The 18,335-nt window shown below is 62.9% G+C and overlaps 1 protein-coding gene across 7 annotated transcripts in view; it reads right to left on the bottom strand.

Annotated features, from left to right (window-relative positions):
- NBEAL2 (neurobeachin like 2) overlaps nucleotides 1-18,335 on the bottom strand; it is a 30,376-nt gene that overhangs the window by 1,965 nt on the left and 10,076 nt on the right. For 3 of the 7 annotated variants that reach the window (XM_020915929.2, XM_070463352.1, XM_070463355.1), the window contains 44 exons: nucleotides 16,668-16,753; nucleotides 16,293-16,575; nucleotides 16,032-16,138; nucleotides 15,451-15,531; nucleotides 13,934-14,017; nucleotides 13,433-13,531; nucleotides 12,536-13,137; nucleotides 12,321-12,453; nucleotides 12,122-12,241; nucleotides 11,602-11,923; nucleotides 11,302-11,384; nucleotides 11,113-11,205; nucleotides 10,748-10,922; nucleotides 10,487-10,620; nucleotides 9,964-10,123; nucleotides 9,646-9,748; nucleotides 9,321-9,474; nucleotides 9,064-9,222; nucleotides 8,715-8,874; nucleotides 8,462-8,547; nucleotides 7,781-8,290; nucleotides 6,970-7,148; nucleotides 6,730-6,889; nucleotides 6,356-6,493; nucleotides 5,908-6,264; nucleotides 5,672-5,821; nucleotides 5,374-5,531; nucleotides 5,095-5,219; nucleotides 4,873-5,008; nucleotides 4,224-4,384; nucleotides 3,806-4,122; nucleotides 3,611-3,706; nucleotides 3,102-3,226; nucleotides 2,878-3,018; nucleotides 2,582-2,712; nucleotides 2,373-2,482; nucleotides 2,159-2,276; nucleotides 1,946-2,043; nucleotides 1,759-1,875; nucleotides 1,114-1,203; nucleotides 926-1,035; nucleotides 639-811; nucleotides 397-491; nucleotides 38-154 (listed from right to left, as the gene is read on the bottom strand). In XM_020915929.2, the coding sequence (XP_020771588.2) occupies nucleotides 38-154; nucleotides 397-491; nucleotides 639-811; nucleotides 926-1,035; nucleotides 1,114-1,203; nucleotides 1,759-1,875; nucleotides 1,946-2,043; nucleotides 2,159-2,276; nucleotides 2,373-2,482; nucleotides 2,582-2,712; nucleotides 2,878-3,018; nucleotides 3,102-3,226; nucleotides 3,611-3,706; nucleotides 3,806-4,122; nucleotides 4,224-4,384; nucleotides 4,873-5,008; nucleotides 5,095-5,219; nucleotides 5,374-5,531; nucleotides 5,672-5,821; nucleotides 5,908-6,264; nucleotides 6,356-6,493; nucleotides 6,730-6,889; nucleotides 6,970-7,148; nucleotides 7,781-8,290; nucleotides 8,462-8,547; nucleotides 8,715-8,874; nucleotides 9,064-9,222; nucleotides 9,321-9,474; nucleotides 9,646-9,748; nucleotides 9,964-10,123; nucleotides 10,487-10,620; nucleotides 10,748-10,922; nucleotides 11,113-11,205; nucleotides 11,302-11,384; nucleotides 11,602-11,923; nucleotides 12,122-12,241; nucleotides 12,321-12,453; nucleotides 12,536-13,137; nucleotides 13,433-13,531; nucleotides 13,934-14,017; nucleotides 15,451-15,531; nucleotides 16,032-16,138; nucleotides 16,293-16,575; nucleotides 16,668-16,753 (7,136 nt within the window). Of the gene's footprint in view, nucleotides 1-37; nucleotides 155-396; nucleotides 492-638; nucleotides 812-925; nucleotides 1,036-1,113; nucleotides 1,204-1,758; nucleotides 1,876-1,945; nucleotides 2,044-2,158; nucleotides 2,277-2,365; nucleotides 2,483-2,581; nucleotides 2,713-2,877; nucleotides 3,019-3,101; nucleotides 3,227-3,610; nucleotides 3,707-3,805; nucleotides 4,123-4,223; nucleotides 4,385-4,872; nucleotides 5,009-5,094; nucleotides 5,220-5,373; nucleotides 5,532-5,671; nucleotides 5,822-5,907; nucleotides 6,265-6,355; nucleotides 6,494-6,729; nucleotides 6,890-6,969; nucleotides 7,149-7,780; nucleotides 8,291-8,461; nucleotides 8,548-8,714; nucleotides 8,875-9,063; nucleotides 9,223-9,320; nucleotides 9,475-9,645; nucleotides 9,749-9,963; nucleotides 10,124-10,486; nucleotides 10,621-10,747; nucleotides 10,923-11,112; nucleotides 11,206-11,301; nucleotides 11,385-11,601; nucleotides 11,924-12,121; nucleotides 12,242-12,320; nucleotides 12,454-12,535; nucleotides 13,138-13,432; nucleotides 13,532-13,933; nucleotides 14,079-15,450; nucleotides 15,532-16,031; nucleotides 16,139-16,292; nucleotides 16,576-16,667; nucleotides 16,754-18,335 lie in introns of those variants that run through there. The other 4 variants (XM_070463353.1, XM_070463354.1, XM_070463356.1 and 1 more) reach the window with 3 other exon arrangements.

Raw genomic sequence — 18,335 nt, 5'->3', positions numbered from 1 at the left:
AGCAAACAGCCTCCCTTGGGCACAGGCAAACACACACCTCAGATCCGGACACTGCCATGTCAAGTTCAGTGCTGATGGCCACACAGCTCACAGCAGCCTCATGCCCATATAGGACCTGCACGGGCTTTGATGCCAGCCCCACCGAGAGACCACTCTGTGGGGAACACCAGGGCTGGCTCAGGACTGGCGCATCCCACCACCTTGGCCCCAGAGTGAGAAGGCTAAAAGCTCAGAAAAGTGAAGGTCTGGTTCAAAGTCAGACAGCTGGAGTCACAGACTTGCTCACAGCAGCAGTAGGAAGGGGAGGAGAGCAGGGTAGGACTGCAGGCCCACTGAGGGGCAGATGGGCCGCAGATCTGGACCAAGGGGGCCCCACGGGGCTGCCACCCAGCACACCTGCTGCATGAGCCGCCACACCATGCATGTGGTGTCTCGGGAGCCTGAGATGAGGTAGATGCCACAGGTGTCCAGCGCAAGGCAGGTTACTACATCTGCGTGGGGGAGAGGAGGAGAGGGAGGAGACGGGACGGGGAAGAGGGAGGGGAGGGGGAAGAGGGGAAACAGAGCAGTTATCCCTCCCTGGCCTGCCCGGAGCCCTGCGCCCCTCCACACACCCCGGGCCCCCAGGCAGCGCGTACCAAGGTGGCAGCGGAGCTGGCTGAGCAGCTTGCCCCGGGGCAGCGCAGTCACTCGCAGGCTGCCGTCCCAGTGGCCACCACTGAACAGCAGCTTTCCGTCTGGGGCCACTGCCAGGGCCTGCCCGCTCACACCACAGCCTGGAACCCAGGGGCCGCTCAGCAGTCGCTGCATCCTGACCCAGTGAGGAGGACCACAGGTGAGGCCAGGCTACACAGGAGACCCTCGCCTTCAGAGACCTTGGCCAGAGCATTTAGAGCCCACCCTGGCCCACAACCCTCTGTCCTACTTGGGATTGCCCATGGTGGGGTCTTTGCTGAAGCTGAAGTAGTTGCTTATGTTTCGGTCATAGGGCAGCCAGCTGTGGGTCCCCAGCAGCCCACTGGCACTCACGGTCACCTGGGCAAAAGAGGACAGAGGTGGGCTGGGGCCGAGTCAGGGGTGGAGCTGAGGTGGGGCCCAGCCTGGGGCACTTACCAACAGGTCTGCGGAGCCCTGCGTGATGAAAGAATGAGACTGCCGGTGGGGAACCAAGGCCAGCACCAGGGGCACGCCATCGCTGATGACCTGCAGGGGCAGGGTGGGACTGGCTACCCGAGCAGCCAGCTAGAGCCCCCAGCATGCTACCTTCTTGGCCCTCCCCGCCAGGTTGTCACATTACAGAGGGAGAGGTCACTCTGAGAAACATGCAGACGCTAGGGGGCCTTCAGGGCATCTCAGGAAGTGAGTGAGAAACCAGATGGACAAGGAAGATCCTTCAAACTTGGTTTCAACCTTGGTCATCCCACCCCACGACTCCACATCTCCGAGCCTGCTAGCATGAGGAGAGGAGTGAACACCTTAGAGCTGGGGGCCTTCTGGGATGCAGGCGGGAAGGTGAGGAGAGTATTGAGGCAGGATTCCCTCCTTCTGTTCTCCCTAAGGATGATCAGGTGAGTCAACCTGGCCTGACCCTCCCTCCTGAAGACGGCACCCCACACTCAGTGATGTTTGCCTCTTATTTCTAAGATGTCTTAATATCAGGGACTTTGATTTAGGTTTTCCATTTCCAAGAGGCTGGCAAGGACCATGGAATTAAATGAACTTCACCGGGTAGGAAGCTGAGACCCCGCCTCCTCTCACCTCTGCAAAGAAGGCCTTCAGCTGGTCCAGGTGCTGGAAGATGCTAGGTGAGTTAGTGTCCAGACGTGCAAGGCGCTGGGCTGCTTCCTCAACGGAAAGCCGAGCTGGATGGGGCTCCTGTGGGCAAGGAACCGTTCAGCACCGCGGCCAGGGCCTCCCTGACCACAGTCTTCCCAGCCGGCCTTACCTTCAGCAGCTGACAGGGCGTCTGCCCGAAGTTGCTGATGATGCCCTCCAGTGCCTTCCGCTCCCGCTCATCTGCCACCTGGTCCAGGTCCACAGCCCCTGAGCATCGGCAGGTGGGAGGTGGCAAGGGCGGGCAGTCAGGACTCCTTCTGCGCCCCCTGCACGCCCCCTTCTCTGCACCCCAACCCCCACCGGTGTCCAGGGCACTGCTCACCCTCATAGGTGCAGTAATAGAAGACATTGAGGGCCTCCTCCGCAGCTGGCCCCCGCTGCTTGTAGCCAAAGATGAGGTCGATCCACTCGTGCAGGTGGGCGGATACATACTCTGACTCCTGGGGGCAGGGAGGCGGCCATCAGTCCAGGAACAATGGACCCTCCGCCTCGGCCCTCCCCTTGGCCACCTGCCAGTATGTGTGCGCACATCTCACCAGCGCCCGGCGGTGCTGCTGGATGAAGTCCTCAGGAGAGCTGGCCCATGGGGGCAGCACCACGTCACCCACCTTCTCGTTGGTCAGCTGGAGGCAGCCCAGGTCAAAGCCTGGCACAGAAAGCTGGGTCAGCTGTCTCGCTAAGCCTTCTTTACCAGCTCCCCGTCCACCCTCCATCTCCACGCTTCCCACCCCCACCCAGTGCCTACCGTTCTGGTTCTCCAGGAAATCGGGGAAGTAGAAGAACTCTGGGATGAGCTCCTTCACGTCAGCGGGGCTCTCCAGGCGGGCCTGCCAGGCTGCTGCCACTGAGTGGAACTGCCGGTCCGAGCAGTCGAAGCTGGGGAGGGGCACGGGCCAAAGTGAGGCGGCGAGAAGGGAGACGGAAGGAAAAGGTGTAGCCCTGGGCAAGCAGGGAGCCAGCCTGTCTAGGGTGCCTGGAAGACCCACCCTTCCCTCATCCACCCTGCCCCCTGCCCCACACCGTCTGCCTGCCCCTGCGCACCGGCCACTCTGCAACTGGACGTGCAGGGAGGTGAAGGGCTCCACGCGGATGAGGTAGTGCATCACGCCCGCCGCATTGGAATAGTGGGTGCCATAGTGGAACTTGTCGATGGTGCCCGCTGGGTCCTCGAAGCTCTCATACCTAGAGCCACAGTCAGGAGGGAATCAGCAGAAGCCCTCCCTGGTCCACCCCAACCCCGAGCCCAGCCTCACTCATGCACTCACTTCTCCTTCACAAGCTGGGCGTGCTTGGGGTTCACCACACCGATGGGCTTGGACAGGTCCCGGAAGACAGCTGGGTTGCTGAGGTCCAAGGTTGGGGACACGTAGTCCTGTAGGACCCAGGGGAACTGGCCGCCCACCCGGGCAGGAGCTGCATGAGGGTCCTGATGGCCTACCTGGCCAGCCTGCCCTGCCCTCACCCTCACCCTCAGGAAGATGGGCAGAGCCCAAGGTGGGGGCACACCATGGGGAGGGGCTTCAGGGGAGCAGGAGGGACTGTCTGGGACAGGATCTCAAGAACCTTCAAGAACAGAGGCCAAGAGGGGAAGGGAGTGGGGCTGGGTGTGCGTGGGGGCAGCAGGGCATGGGGAACTGAGCTGGGAACAGAGGCCAAGCCTCAGGCAGCACCTGCCCAGGACTGAGCTCAGGGCTTGGCCTGCAGTCAGTACCCACACTTGGGTGGGCCAGCGCTGGCGGAGCAGAGGGTGGGTAGAGGGGGAGCAGGCCCTCACCACAGGGTACTGAGACAAGTCGTTGTACGTCCGCCCCGCGATGGTGTTGAGCTGCATCAGGTACTCGAAGTTGGAGATCTCTCGCTGCACCCATTTCTGGGTAGCAAGGATATGAGGTGAGCCGACAGGCTGCCAGCACTCTCCCCAGTGGCGGGGCCCTGACCTCACCAGACCCCCACCCTCCAGGGCTCTCACCTGCGTAAGGCCTGAGGTGCGCAGCATCTCCTGGGGGGAGCGGCTACTCAGGTAGCCTTGTGTAGGGGGTCGCAGACGCAGGAGCCAGGAGTACACCTGGTTCCGCACCTGGGTGTGGGGTGGGATGAGGGAGGGCTGTGGCCTGGGGGCCTGGGAAGGGGATGAGGCTGCGGCCCCGCCCGTCTTGCACGGGAAGTTGAGGAAGTAGTTGGCCTGATCAATGAAGAAGAGCTCGAGAGCTGAGCGGCGCAGGTTGAAACGCCGCAGGTGGACCTCGCGCAGCTGGGCCAGGGGGCGCCGGAAGTCATGGCCAATGCCTGTGGGGGTGGAAAGCGGGTGCTGGAGCCACCCGCCCCAGCCCCACCAAACCCCAGCCCCCATCCCTGCCGGCCCTCCATCCTGCTCCAGCAGAACACACCCTCCTCAGTTTCGACCCGCTCGGCGCTGCCATCGTAGAAATACACGTGCTGGGTGGTGACCTCCAGCAGCCCTGGGACCACAGCCACCACGGTGACCAGTTGGCACTCAGCTGACAGCACCAGATTCTCATGCTGCTCATCCAGCTCTGCGGCCTCCAACCTGGGGGCCAGCACCCACTTTAGGCACTAGGCTCTGGGACCCCCATTCCCGACCAACCCAAGGACCACACTCTCAAAGTACCACTAAGTCAGGAGGCACACTGCTCATGATCCCATAGGAGAGGGAGGAGCTGCCCACGGTCCAGACTGGCCCCAGTCTGTACCCTGAAACCTGGGCCTCTGAAGTTCCTGCCAGGACACCAACCCCTGTCGCCAGCTTCCCCTCACTCAGCATCTGCCCACTCCCATGGGTCTACATCCTGGTCTGGTTTGTCAGTCCTGCTCTGGGGTGCCTGGCCATCAAACAGCAACTCTCCACCCTCTTACAGATCTGCCTAACCCTCCCACCTGATTCTGGACCATCCCTTTGGGGTGGTTAGCCCCACAGCAGGAGGGCAAGTAGACTGAGGAGTCAATCCTTCTGCCTCTGGCAAGCACACGCTGGACAGGCCCCCTTGCCCTCGGCAGCTCTTTCCCAGCCCCACTCACGGGGTCTCCAGTGCAGCCAGCTCGTCCTCGCCCAGCTGGTCTTCCTGCAGCTCCTCGGGTAGGCTGCTGACTTTGGCCTCTTTGGTCACAGCGAGAGGCAGTGAGGCCTCCTCGGTGGGTGTCAGGGGGGCCTCTCCTGCAATGGTCCCAAGGGTGCTCAGCCAAAGCTGGACAAGACAGGGCTATGAGGTTGGGTGGACTCAGCTCGGCACACCCTCTCACCCAGGTTGTCGCGTAGGGCACTGGCTTCCAGGTGAGGGTTGAAGTGATGGTTGGGCACCAGCTTCAGACGCATGCGCGAGTAGGTCTCAGCACTGGAGAGCTTCCAGTGGGGGGTGGGCGGATCCCTACGGATATGACCCCACTTAAGTTCATGAGGTGGAGGCAGAAGGTTACAGACCCCTCTGCTTTCCTCCCAGTTTTCTCCTCAAAGACTCTCTCCTGGCCCCTCCCTCCCGAGCCCCAGCTACCCCACCAGACTCCGCCCTGAGCCCCGCCCACCTCATGGCCCAGGCCCCGCAGGGGCTGGCAAGCTGGCGCCACAGCGCCCCCCAGTGCAGCAGGGCGGTGGAGTGCTGCGCTGCCTGCTGCTTCAGCGCCGCCGCGTATCGCAGCCCCTCAAAGCGCGCCCGCCTCTGCGTAGGGTCCAGCACCAGCTCCTGTGGGGCGGGGGCGAAGGAACAGGTGAGGCCCACTGGGCGCTTCTGGCTCCTCTCCTCTCTGTCCCAGCAGCTGTCCTCTGGGCCCACAGAGGGCCCACGTGTGGAGCTGCTCCCTGCCCTCAGGGCGGGTCACACACCTGGAAAGCCCGACGGCTGTGTGCCCGCTCCCGCTGGCGCCGCTGCCCACTGCTCATAAGCATGTCGTAGCAGGCATTCCAGAAGCCCGACATGAGGTCGTGGCTCTTAGCGTAGGTGTCCATTTCGAATTGCGACATGGTGGGCTGCACCTGAAGGACCGGACAGAGGGAGGAGACTGTGCTCGATGTAGGCCCCCAGCCCCCACTTCTTTGCCCATGCCCCTGGCCCCAGGCACCTGCTTGTCAATGAAGTGACGCCATTCGGGGGTGGCACAGAAGGCCTGGAAGTCCTCAAAGAAGGTGGGGCTCCCGTTGGTGGGCGGCAGGGAAGGCAGCCCCCACTGCAGCCCCAGCGGGCCGTAGGCACGGTCCAGCAGCGTGCGCACCAGCGGCACCAACCACGAGCAGCGCTCTGCAGCAGCAGAGGCGGCTGGGGGCTCCCCGTTCTCGGTGGGGGTCTCTGAGGGGGAGGTGTTCAGCGCCCGCGCCAGCGCCGCCTCCAGCTTGGAGAGCACGTAGCAAGCCTCCTCTCGGCGCATGGGCACTGTGGTCTGCAGCAGCGCGTGCAGCTTCACGTAGGCTTGGGCATGCAGCTGCAGACGTACGGGTGGGGGTGTGACCAGCTGCTCCCCGAGCTCCCTAGACCCGCTGCACACCCTCCCCCCACAGCCACCCTGCGCTCACCTGCGGGTCCTCCAGCAGGATGTAGCCGAGCACCAGGCGCAGGCCGATCTGCGCCATCTCTCGGAGGTCTGCCGTGCCGTTGGCCAGGTGTGGCCAGGCTCCCAGGCGATCCAGTAGGCTACACACTCCTTCGAAGAGCTGCCACACACCATGTATTCCAGGTGGCCGTCACCAGATGAGGCCAGAAGCCCATGAGGAGAAAGGGAGGTAAGGTTTGGGCTGGGGGCCAGAGAGCGTTTGCACATACAGATAGACCTTTGCTCACAGATTCCAGATCTGAGTTCCCCATGACTGCACATGTGTACTAACCCTCTTTGCAGACCAGGCACCCTCCGGGCATGTGAACACAGTGCTTCTGCCCTGAGCTGCCGTACCTTCTCACTCCACAGCTCCTGGTTACCATGGCCCTCGGCGCACAGGAAGTCCTGCAGCAGACGCAGTAGCCAAAGTGCCTGCTGGGTGAGACTGGCCAGGACCCCAGGGGGGGCCTCTTTGATGTCAGTCAGGGCTGACTCCAGCATCATCTCCAGGAGGCTGGAGGGAGATGGGGGACTCTGGGGTCTACCTGACCGCCTTCCAGGCCCCCAGGCTTCCCCACAGCCCCGCTCCCTCACCTGCGCTTGATGCAGTCTGGTGGGCGCACCAGTGTGGCTGAGGCCCCCAGCTGGGTGAGCACAGAGAAGACCTGGCCACGCTCCCGCCAGGCAGCCTCGTCACTGCCATCCACACCCCGCCACGTCACCGAGAACAGCACGTTGGTGAGCAGGTTACAAAGCTCCTCCTCACAGGTTTGCTGCAGACACAGGGGGCGTGTGGAGTGCAGGCTGGGGAGGGAGGGAATCACTGCCCCACCACCATCCCTGTTCAGCACCTCCGCCCACCAGCTAATAGGGACAGCAGGAGGCCGAGCCTTTGGCCAACGGCCCAGCCAGTGTGCTGCTGAGGGCCTAGACAAACAGTGTGGGACTCCACCACCGCCTGAGTTCTGGGGAGGATCCTTGGGTTCCAGGACTCCTAAGAGGAGATGAGGCAGTTCACATGGTTACCTCACAGGCCTCAAGGACTATCCTGGAACCCTCTGGAAGAATACCACTGAATAAGCAGAGGGCCTTCCCCAGATCCAGAAGCACAAGGCAGGCCTCTTAGAGCAATGCTGCTCATCGACCCTGAAAATCCCATGTCCCACAGGCTCTCAAGGGCCTTCCAAAGTCTGGCGAGTGCCCCCAACTCTGTCTCAACACAACTTGCCCTGTTCTGGAATACCCGCCACCCCTCAGAGGACACACTGCAGAGGAAAGTTATGAGGGGGCAGCGCTGGACCCGACTGGCCGTCACAGCCCTGATGTCAAACAGTACCACACCTCTGGAAAAGCTCCACTGGCTGCCCTGGGTCCCCAAGGAGCCCCACCTCAGGGCCCGCCTCACCTGAGGGTTGCTGGTATTGGAGGTGTCATCCCCACTGATGGTGGGCTCTGGCAGGCTGCCGTCCTCCAGCACGTTGGAGAGACTGGAGCTGTGGCGGCCCTGAGCCATAGGGAAGGGCCGGGGTCCATCGAGAGGGGATGGTGTGCCAGGCTGGCTGGCTGGAGTGACAGTCCCACTGCCGCTGCCACCACCACCGGCAGTATTCCCTGAGCTCACACTGGCCCGCTCCAGGCCCAGCTCAAAGGGGGTGGCGAACGGGGAGAGGGCGTGATAAAAGGGGTCAGGGTCAGGGGCCTCTGGGGGCAGGAAGACGTCCGAAGGCTCAGGCGACTCGGTGGGTGGCTTGTGTAAGGCTGGCTCCGGGGAGGTGGGTGGCTCAGGGGTGAAGGGCAGGGGACTGCCGGCTGTGACAGCCTCAAGGACAAACAGCCGGGTCAGCACATCCTGCCAGCCGGCCTGGCGGGCCAGCAGCCGCACTATGTCTGGCTGTCCGTAGATGAGGTGGAAGAGCTGCCGGGCCAGGGCACAGGAAGTGAGGGACTCACTCGACAGCCTGCCCCAGCCCCTCCTCCAGGGGCCTTTGCACCGGAGGCCTGCAGAGACCCCTCATCCCAGGCAGGCAAAGCCCTCAGGGTGGAAGCCACCCCACAAGCCCCAACAAAGCTTTCACTTTCCACTCACCTGACGACAAATGTCCAGGCGGACGCTGAGGTCGGCCTGGAGGGACAGCTGCACCACAGCCAACAGATCAGAGAGGTTCAGGCAATCTGGGAAGATGGCCAGAAAAGACCTGAGGGACTGACCCCAGAGGGGGACTGTGCCCCACTGCTGGCTCAGCCTCGGCCCTTGGACCAACACCTTCCCGATTCCCACCTGCCCTGGATCTGTGTCATTCCTCTACCTGGCCTGCCTCTTGGCCCCACCTAGATTGTACCTGCCCCCAGGAACAGCTTGTAGAGGCCCTGGCAGAGCTGGGGGGAAATGGCGCCCTCAGGCAGGCAGGCAACGAGACCCTGGAGACCACACTCTCGCAGCCGGAGCCGCTGGCGGCTGCGCTCAGGTAAGCGCTCATTCTGTTGCAGTCTGCGCAGGATCTGTGTGGGGGTCGTCATCAAGGGGAAGGAGTTACTGTAGGAGGGTAAGCCACCACACAGGGGTGGGGCTACAAGAGAGGCCTGCAAAGACAGCTCCACCCACCAGCCCAAGGCCTTCTGCCCCTCCCTGGACTCAGGCAGGGGGCCCCAGTGAATGAGGATGTAGGGTTGGGGGGCAGCTGGGTGTACCTTGCAGACTCGGTCGGGCAGCAAGGGCACGGGCCTTGGCCTCACCAGCAGTGCCAACAGCACCTCAAGGTTTCCTGGCTCCAACAGGAAGACAGCCAGAGACTCCTGTGCTGGGGAGCCCTGCAGTAGAGCCAGCAGCAGGTCGAGTGCACCCACCACCTGGGGACAGAAAGGCTCACGCTGAGCGCTCCAGCCCCGCAACATGGTCCACGCTCCACCCCTCATCCAGGCTTCACCTCTGCCAACCTCCAGCCTACCTGGCCATCATCACCTGCAGCCACCAGAAAGTTTAGCACCACCTGCAGGTCATCAGCAGTAGAGCTCCGCACTAGAAACTCCCGCGCCAGGCCCAGGAGCGACGTCTGCACTGTGCGCAGGTCGTCGGCGGCTAGAGGGCGCTCGCGCTGCGGACTGGGCAGGTCCCAGCAGTGACGTCACCAGGGCCAGGGGAACCACCAGGGCATGCAAGGGAGGCGAGAACATGGAAGGCCGGCAGGTGAGCTGGGGGGCTGGACAGACCTGCCCCCAAGTCCGGACGCTGCAGCATCAGCACCCCGGCCCATCTGACCCCGCCAGCCTCACCTGTAGTGGACACGCAGGACATCAAGGATGAACTGGACCCCATACTTCTTCCGCAGCTTCTGTCTGTGCTCACGGACTATGCTAGACACGTACTGGATGTGGCCTGAGCGGGCATCAGTAGAGGGCTCAAGCCACCACGCTGAGCTGGGTCCCTTCTATCCTCCAGGACAGGGCCATGCCACTGCCAGACCCCCCCACCCCCACCCCGACCAGGGGAGGGTCATCGTCCCCTCAGACCAGCTACAGGGCTATAACCTCTGAGAGCATCCACCGCCACCCTGGCTGGCGGCATCCCCTCACCCAAGTCAGCACACCTACCCAGGCGCACAGCAAAGTCGCTGAGGGTCCAGAGGTGAAAGTTGAAGAGCAAATGCTGGTAGAGCAGGTACAGGAGGGGCCCACTGCCCTCAGCTGCCACCTGCTCCATCAGCAGCTGGGCGGACATGAGCACATTCATGTCCATGGCCCAGCTGGGGACCTGGGTGGGGGAGGAGCTGGGGTGAGATGTCAGGCCCTGTCTACCTGCTGTCAGGCCTCCCAGGTTCCACCCTGCCCTGCACAGGCAGATGCACACAAACATCCGGCCTGCTCCAAACCCTCTGGTGGCTCCCTGCCCTCGGAAGTACAAGCTCCCAGCCTCCTGTGCGGGCGTCCTACTCCAGCCTGTGCTGGTACTTCCCCAGACCCTCTCGGCCCAACCCTGACCCGCCTTTCAAATGCCACCTCTGCCAGGAAGCCCTCCCTGACTGATGGCATCAGGCACCCCGGCTTGGTCCCTCCAACCAGCACCCTCTTGGTCAGATGAGGGAGTCCCCTCCCCGCCTGCCCCAGCAGGCCTCACCTTGCGCAGGAGGGCCCCGATGATGGCGGGCCCCTGGCAGTGCACCAGGCCCTCCTGATTCACGGTGTGGCCCTGGAGGAAGTTCCGCAGCATCAGCAGAAAGGCAGCCACTGCGTTCCTCTGCATTCGCTCCTCTGTCGCCACCAGGAAGGGGACAGGTGTGCATCAAAGGCCTGCCAGTGCCTGGGAGACCTCAGGCACTGCAGCCCCCGGCCAGGCCAAGGTCTTCTGTCACCAGCACCGGCACCAGGGACACTTTACCTGAGGACTTGCCCAGTGGGAGAAGCAGGCCCTGGGCATTGTGGCCAGAGGTCAGTTCGGGCCCCACAAGGTCATGTGTTTCTGCTGGACCTGCCTCGGCTTCCTGGGGTTGTGCAGCCACTCGCTCCAGCAGGGGCAGCAGGGCACCCATGCCTCCCACACAGTTCACCACATCCTGTGGGCAGGGGGCCTCCGTGAGGGCAGCACCCCGTCATCTCCTGCCCCCTCCACCCCAGCAGACCCTCCAGCCTGCAATCCTGGGTCTCCTCAAGACCTCCCAGGGCACAGAGCCACTCCCCAGCCCACCCTGCACACAAGTGCCCATGTTCACGCTTCCTGCACACACTGTCCACATGGGCACACACCTTCACATCCCAGGTCTCCACTCTGTGGCCTGTGAGGCGGCCATCCAGCCCATGGCCAGGGGACAGGTCCAGGCAGATGTTGTTCTTACAGGCCTGGGAACAGGGGTTAGCAAGGGTCAGTGGGGGGTGGGGGCCAGGCAGGAGATAGACAGTGGGAGCCAGGGGGAGATTGACCCAACTGCCCCATACCTGAGGTGAGTAATGGAGGAGCAGCTTGGTGCCAAGTTCATGCAGCTCACCCTCAGGCTTGAAGGGTGCTGTCTCATTGGGCCCTGGAGGTGGGCAGGGGGCTTCAGACCTGGCTGGGCTTCCAGCCAGACCCCACCCAGAGCCTGCCTCTCCTCAGCCTGATTAGAGGACACACCCTTGGGGATACCTACTCCCCACTGGAGCCCTACTTTCCGGCCTGGACACTTTATGAGACCCAGCCTCTTGGGTCCTGGGACAAGGGGTAGGGCTGGGGTGGGGCGTGGGGGGCACGCTGCATACCAAGGGCGCACAGGACGCGCAGGGCGGCCGCCTGCAGGGCTTCATGGAAGATGGCCACAGCCCCCAGCTCGCCCTCCAGGGAGGTAGGGCTGCCCCACCGAGTGTCCTGCGTGCCGGCAAGGGTGGAGCTGATGCTGCCCTCCTGCAGGGGGGCCACCAGCCCGGACCCCCAGCCAAGCCCTGTGGTGGCCGGGACTGACTGGGAGCGGGTGAGCGATGGGTGTGTGTGAGCCAGGGCGGCAGGGCCCGGCGGCGCAGGCAGCCCCGTGGTGGTGGTCGTTGTGCGGTGCCCAGCAGACCCGATACAGCAGGACGAGAAAGGCTGTGGGGGCCAGGGTTGGGGGGCGGTTGGTCATGTCATGTTACAGTCTGGGGTTCCACCATCCTCAGGGACCCCCAAGGCTGCACAGACCCCAGAGGCTGAGGCCTGTGGGGTGGGGGAGGGAAACAAGGGCTCCAGGGCCCACCCTGTGCAAGGCCCCCCAGCTACCCAAACCTCCCCAAACCCTGCCTGGCACACCTCACTAAGGGAAGGGCAGCGAAGGGGTGCTGTCTTGACCAGATGGCCGTCTTTGTAGACATGGACCAGGTTCTGGCTGAAGGGCCGGCGCCCGGGCACATGGACTATGGCCACACAGTGCTACAAGAGAAGTCACGAGATCAGGTGAGGACATGGTGTTCCCTGCACCTCCCCAGGCCATGTGAGGATGGAGGCTCACCCAGGCAGAGTCGGCGAAGGACACTTCAGGCAAGCTCATGGTCAAGTATTCCTTCCGGGTGCACACAGCTACCACCAGGGTCCCAGCCGCCGTGAAGAAGGCTTCAAACCCCGAGCCACTGCTGGTGAAGAAGCTGAGGGCCAGCCAAGCCAGTTAAGCCTGCTGGTTCTCCCGCTCACCCTGGCAGCATGCCCTAAACCCTGGCAGTCACCTACCTGTACAGCTGCTTCCGCTGGAGTGGCCGGGTGGGGGCGGGGGCAGGCACTCCAGCCATGGGGTGCAGACAGAGCCAGGCGTGGAAGGTGAAACCAGGGCCTGGCCAGCGCTGCACAGGGGGGACCATGATGCCCGCCATGCTGGGTGTGAGGTCAAAGTAGCGTAGGGCTCGTGCTGGGCCCTGGTGCTGGGCCATGCCAGAGAGTGCGCGGATGATGGCACCTGCATGGCGGGCCTGCCCAGCCTCTGCTCCACCTGGCCCCGAGTCCAGCCCTGGTGGTGGGCGAAGCAAGCGACGCAGCTCCGAGGGCCTTAGCGACACGTGGCCCAGTGCTTGCAGCAGGGCCAACAACTGCTCCTGGCAGCGGGCCCCCAGGGCTACCCCCTCGCTGAGTGTCTCCAGAAGACAGCCCACCAGACCGGCCTGCACACACGTGGCACGGCTGGCAGGGCAGCTGTCACAGAGCCACCAGAGGCGCTGTGCTAGGAAGAGCCTCAGCTCAGCCGTGGGCAGGGTCGGCAGCCACCTCATCAGCACCAGCACCGGCTGCTCATTGCGGATCGGCGGTGGCGGACACATGCTGTGGTCACCCTCCACAGCCTGCGGGGGGAGAGGATGGGCTAGCCCCCAGGCAACTGGCATGGAACAGGCCACCCTCCCAACAGTGGGACTCCCTGCATCATCCTGGGACTTGCTAACAGGCAATAGCTTCTGACCCCATGCAGCTCGGAATCCTCACCCCAGTGACCCTGACACACAGGGTCAGGACACAGGTCACACTGTGTACGGGCCACAGTCAGTATGGTCCCCCAAAGCGGAGAGCTCATATTCCGTGCTAGCTCTGACTCAGTCCTGGCTGCCCACGGGGACCCTGACGCCCAGCCCCTGCCCTCACCATGTTGAGCAGCTCTTGCAACAGCCGATGGGTGGGGGGACCGTGGCTCCGCAGGACCTCGTGCAGGTGAGGATAGCCGATGCGCTCCTTAAACACCTCCTGTACCAGGATGGGTGGGAGAGGAGCGAGCATGGATGTGGGCCCCAGGGCATGCTCACAACCCAGGGAACCTTGGAGGAGGCGTCACCGTTCAGGGCTCCCTGGCCCAGCTCTGACTCGGGGTCACAGTGATAGTAGGGGCGGGGACCCATGGCGGGATAGGGGGGAATGGCTCTGCCTCAGAGGGCTGCAGATGGTGGTTGGCCACAAGCATCTGTTCCCCTCTAGCCAGGACACCCAGCTCCCAGGACTAATGACCGTACCCGCCCCGTGGGCTGATCTGCACCCCAGAGGGCAGGATGGCCACCTTCCCAGCTCACTTGCTCTGACAGCCATCAGCCAGACCCATTCTATTTAACTCCACCCCACGGCCCTACTGCAGCGCGACAGCAGCAGCCTCACCTTGGCGGAGGGGGAGCCGCTCATGATGCAGGTCAGCACTCTGACCACGTGGACCGCAATGGCATCTGTGTCCTGGTCCAGTACCTTGGGGTGGGGAGGGGCAGTCAGGAGAGGCAGGTGCCAGGATGTCGCAGCTGGCAGCACCCTGCAGTGAAAGGGGTGCAGGGACAGGAAGAGATGCCCCCAGGCCAGTAGCTGAGTAGGCTTGGGGCCCTGAGAGGGTGGCACCCTTACATGGGTACCAGTGTGTTTACCCTTGCCCAAACTACTGTGACCTTCACCCTGACCTTAAGGCCCCCTCTGAACAGCTTGGCAAGACCCACTCTGACAGAGAGGCCAGAAGAAGCTGAGGCTGGGAAGATCACCAGTGAACACTTTTACCGCAGCCCTCTGCCCACCACTGTCTGGTGGGTTCACAGGCCTTGGTCTCCATCCATCCCCACCCAAGCCAGACACACATGCAGGCAGGCTGGTGAGTGCCCCATCACCCATGATGATTGACAGGGAGTCGGGGGATTTAGGGACAATCAATCACAGGACATTAGAACCAGAAGAACCTTCGAGACCTTTTAAGTCCTACCCTGCCCCTTTCCCCTAGATCCAGGTGGGGACAGGCTCAGCCTGGAGAGACCCAACAGCCCGAGGCATGTGACTCCTTCACCCTGCCCTGCCGAGGCGGTGAGGGGTCAGGAGGGCTTGGACAGTGCGTCAGCAGGTGCTAGATTATGTTTCAGCCCCATGGGGCCCTTGGCCCCAGCTCGGCCCAACTCCCCAGGGGATCTGGGGCAATCTTTTTCCCCTGTCCAGACTTCAGACTCCTCATCTGTAAAAAGCAGGGGTCTCACTAGCCTCGCCTGCTTTGTAGAGGAATGGACTTGCAGGTTCTCAGAAAACAGCCAAGTGCAACAGACACACAGGGCTACTGCATGAGGCCAGAGCCAGGGCCGGGCTCCAGACACGGGGGCCCCGGTGTTGAGCCACGGAGAGGGTGCTCCATGAAGAGCCCCCAGCCGACACCCTGCAGCCTCCTGGAGCCCCCCAGGTGAGGTGAGCAGGGAGCAGGGCATGAGTCATGAGGGGATGGGGAACTTCCAGGGACCTGCTTAGGGCAAGTACAAGGATTCAAGCAAAGAAGTGGCCCCATGTGAGGGACCCCCTCTGTGAGTGCCCACAGCCAAATCCCTGAGTATCTGGCCTCCTGTTTCTGCTTGGATGCAATGGGGGTGGGTGGTTGAGTATCGAAGGTTCCTTCTGGCTCAGCATAACCAAACCCCAGCTCCCAGGACTACCAGCAGGCAGGGGATGGATCCCTCCTGCATGGCTCCCTGGGCTGGGGATCTGGGTGGAAGGCCAGTGAGAAAGCGTGGGGGAGCCAGCCACATCGCTAGGCTCCACCAGGCCTCACACACATCTGCTTGCTCCCCCTGCAAACTGCAGAAAGGCTCAAAAAGGGGGCCCCAGGGGGTGCATGCCCAGGGACGTGCATGACTGAGGTGGTGTCAGCCTGAGGATGGTACCTTCTGGACATCGGGCTCAGTCAGTAACCGGGTAGCCAGGTCACTGTCCCCCTCAGGGGGCGCCCGGGCCTGCAGGTACAGCTGTGGGGAAGGGGAAGGGCACAGGGTGGAGGGGCAGAGGAGAGAAAAGATGGGGGAAGGGTGGGGTTAGAGCAGGACCTGGGGCGGCTGCCAGGGCTCCCCCCACAGGCAAGTATGCACCCTGAGCCCCAGGCCAAGTGCCCCCCAGCGCGAGGGCAGAGCAGGAAGCTGAGCCACCCACACCTGTCCAGAGGGACAGCGCTGGGGACAGATGAGTGGGCAGGAGTAGACATTGCATCCGAAACAGCTGAGGCTTCCCTCCTGCCCGACACCTGGGACTGGGGAGAAGGGAAATGAGGGGCCAGGGCAGCTCCCGTCCTTCTATGACACCCTCTTCCTATGGGGTCCAGAGTGTCCTGACCCCAGGCCCTCCCACTGAAGAGCAAGCCACCCCACCAGCCCCAGCCCGCAGCCCCGTCCAGCCCGTTTGCTCAGCATCCACAAGTGGTGCCCCCAGCCTCTGGTTCCAGGCCCCTGACCCCGGCCTGGGCCCTGCCCACCTTGCTGTTCTGGATGAGGCGAATCAGGTGTTCAAAGCAGTTGTTGCTGAGGAAGGTGGCCTGCAGCACTGGCCGGTCCTCGCACGCAAGCATCATGGGGATGGCGTCTGTGGAGGGGTCAAAGGTCAGCCCTGCCAAGCCTCTTGCCAGCAGCACCTCTGGTCAGCCTGAAACCTTTCTCCCATGCTGCCCAGGCTGGCCTTTCCATCACCACTTGGGGCTTCCCCTGCTAGTGCCACCTCCCTGAGAGGCCATACACACCGAGCATGCTGACCCGGAGGGTGACGTGGGCCTCTTCAGGGTCCAGGCTCGGCTCGGCTGGCCAGTCAGTATTAAGGACACGGAAGTAGCCCTCCAGCAGGGCTCGGAGCTCCGGCCCCCGCGGGGGTGTGCGGCTGGCATGCAAGACGTGTACGACACCCACCAGCACCTCCAGGGCCAGTGGCACCAGGCGGGGTTCCTGGGCTGGCCTGCGGCCCCAGCCTCGCACCACACCCAGCAGGCCCTGCACAGAGCCGGCACTCACAGCCTTCTGCCCGTTCTCCTGCAGGTGTGGGCAGAGATGGGCAGTGGGTTCACCCAGCAGAGAGATCCCGAGACGGCCACTCCCTGGCCCACAGGCTCCTCCCAGCCTACCTTCCCTCCCGCAAGAACAGCTCCGAAGAGGTGGATGAGACGCAGCAGGAGCACAGAAGGCAAGCGGTCTGCATCCTGCAGGCTCTCTGGACGGGGGAGGGGGCAAGACAAGGTCAGCACGCTTGCAGGGCTATGGGTCCAGGGGCCATACAAGAAGTGGGTGCCCTGGGATGGCAGGGGGAGGCTGGGCCACAGAACAGAGGCTGGGAGATGACATCTCAGAGAGAGGACTGGTTCTGCGCTGCGAGTCTCTAAAATGTCATGACTCTGTGCCGGGGGTTCTCAGGAGGACACAGCCCTTCTTTGGGGAGCTCGTAAGGGGCATGGCCCTGCCCTGAGAGCCTAGCCAGATCCCTGGATCCTTAATCCTGAAAGTGAGGACCCCGGGGTGAGCGCCCCCCATACACACTTCCCCATGGCAACCTAGGGTTTAGTTTCTTAGATGCAAATCTCCTGGTCCCTCTGTGCTGTGACGGTTGGAGCTTGCCGTGAGCGGCTCTGAGGGCCCTGCAGTGTCTACTACACAGATGCCCCACACACCATCCCCCACACCCGCACTGGGACTTCTAGGGGCTTTCACAGCGTCATATCTGGGAGGCCCACCTGGCCCTGCTCCAGCCAAGCTGGACAGGATGCCAGGACATGAACTGAAACCCAGAGAGCAGAAAGGACCAGCTCTGGGTCACATGAGTGTGGGGGCTGGGGCCACGCAGGGCTGCCTTGACCAGTAGGATGGGGTGGGAGGGTTCCCCAGGGACAGGACCATGGCTGGAGAGCAGAGAGCAAGTGGGGCTGGAAAGGGAGGCTGTGGGGAGGAGCAGGATGGGAGTCTGAGGGTGTCAGGCCACCATACAGGAATTTACAGCAGAGATCAAAGTCCTGCGTGAAGAGTACTCAGGCTGTGGACCAGCAGAGCCAGGGAACTCCCCAGGGGCATCTTCCCTCTTGGAGGCGTTGCCCCCACTCCAGACCCAAGCCCGTGGCTCCCTGGGGTAACCCAGAAACACTGAGATATTTTCTAGCCCAATATGCCAGCGCCTTCCCAAGCTGGCCTGCCCCTGTCCATGCAGCACCCTGCCCTAGTAGTGGCTTAGTGCTAGTCGCTCAGTCATGTCCAACTCTCTGCGACCCCATGGACTGTAGTCTGCCAGGCTCCTCTGTCCATGGGATTCTCTAGGCAAGAATACTGGAATGGGTTGCCATTTCCTTCTCTGGGGGATCTTCCCGACCCAGGGATCGAACCCAGGTCTCCCACATTGCAGGTGGATTCTTTACCATCTGAGCCACCAGCAAAGACCCTGCCCTAGGCCCATTTGAAATCCTGGCCAGTCTCCCTCCAATGAGAGGAGAGAGGAGACCCAGGGGCACAAGGTACCCAAGGAGAACAGGTGCCCAGAGATGGCCTGAGGGGTCAGCAGGAAGAGGGGACACCTACTGTAGAGACTGTCATGTGGAAGTGAGGAGACTGGGTGGAGCTACAGGGACAAAAAGACTGGACCAGGCAGTTTGACATCCCAGACCAGAAGGGTACAAGTCACTGGGGGGATCCAGGAGATAGGAGAGAAGCAGGGAGGCAAATCAATTCCCCCCTCAGAAAAGAAATGACTCATTTTGTACAGACATGCCCTTCCTCTCCACTCTGCCCCTGAACTCCCATTTCCCTACAGA

This window comes from Odocoileus virginianus, unplaced genomic scaffold, assembly GCF_023699985.2.
Source record: "Odocoileus virginianus isolate 20LAN1187 ecotype Illinois unplaced genomic scaffold, Ovbor_1.2 Unplaced_Contig_2, whole genome shotgun sequence".
In the NCBI taxonomy this organism is placed as follows: domain Eukaryota; kingdom Metazoa; phylum Chordata; class Mammalia; order Artiodactyla; family Cervidae; genus Odocoileus; species Odocoileus virginianus.
Note: the sequence above shows the minus strand (reverse complement) of the source record. Positions and strands in the feature narration are given on the sequence as shown.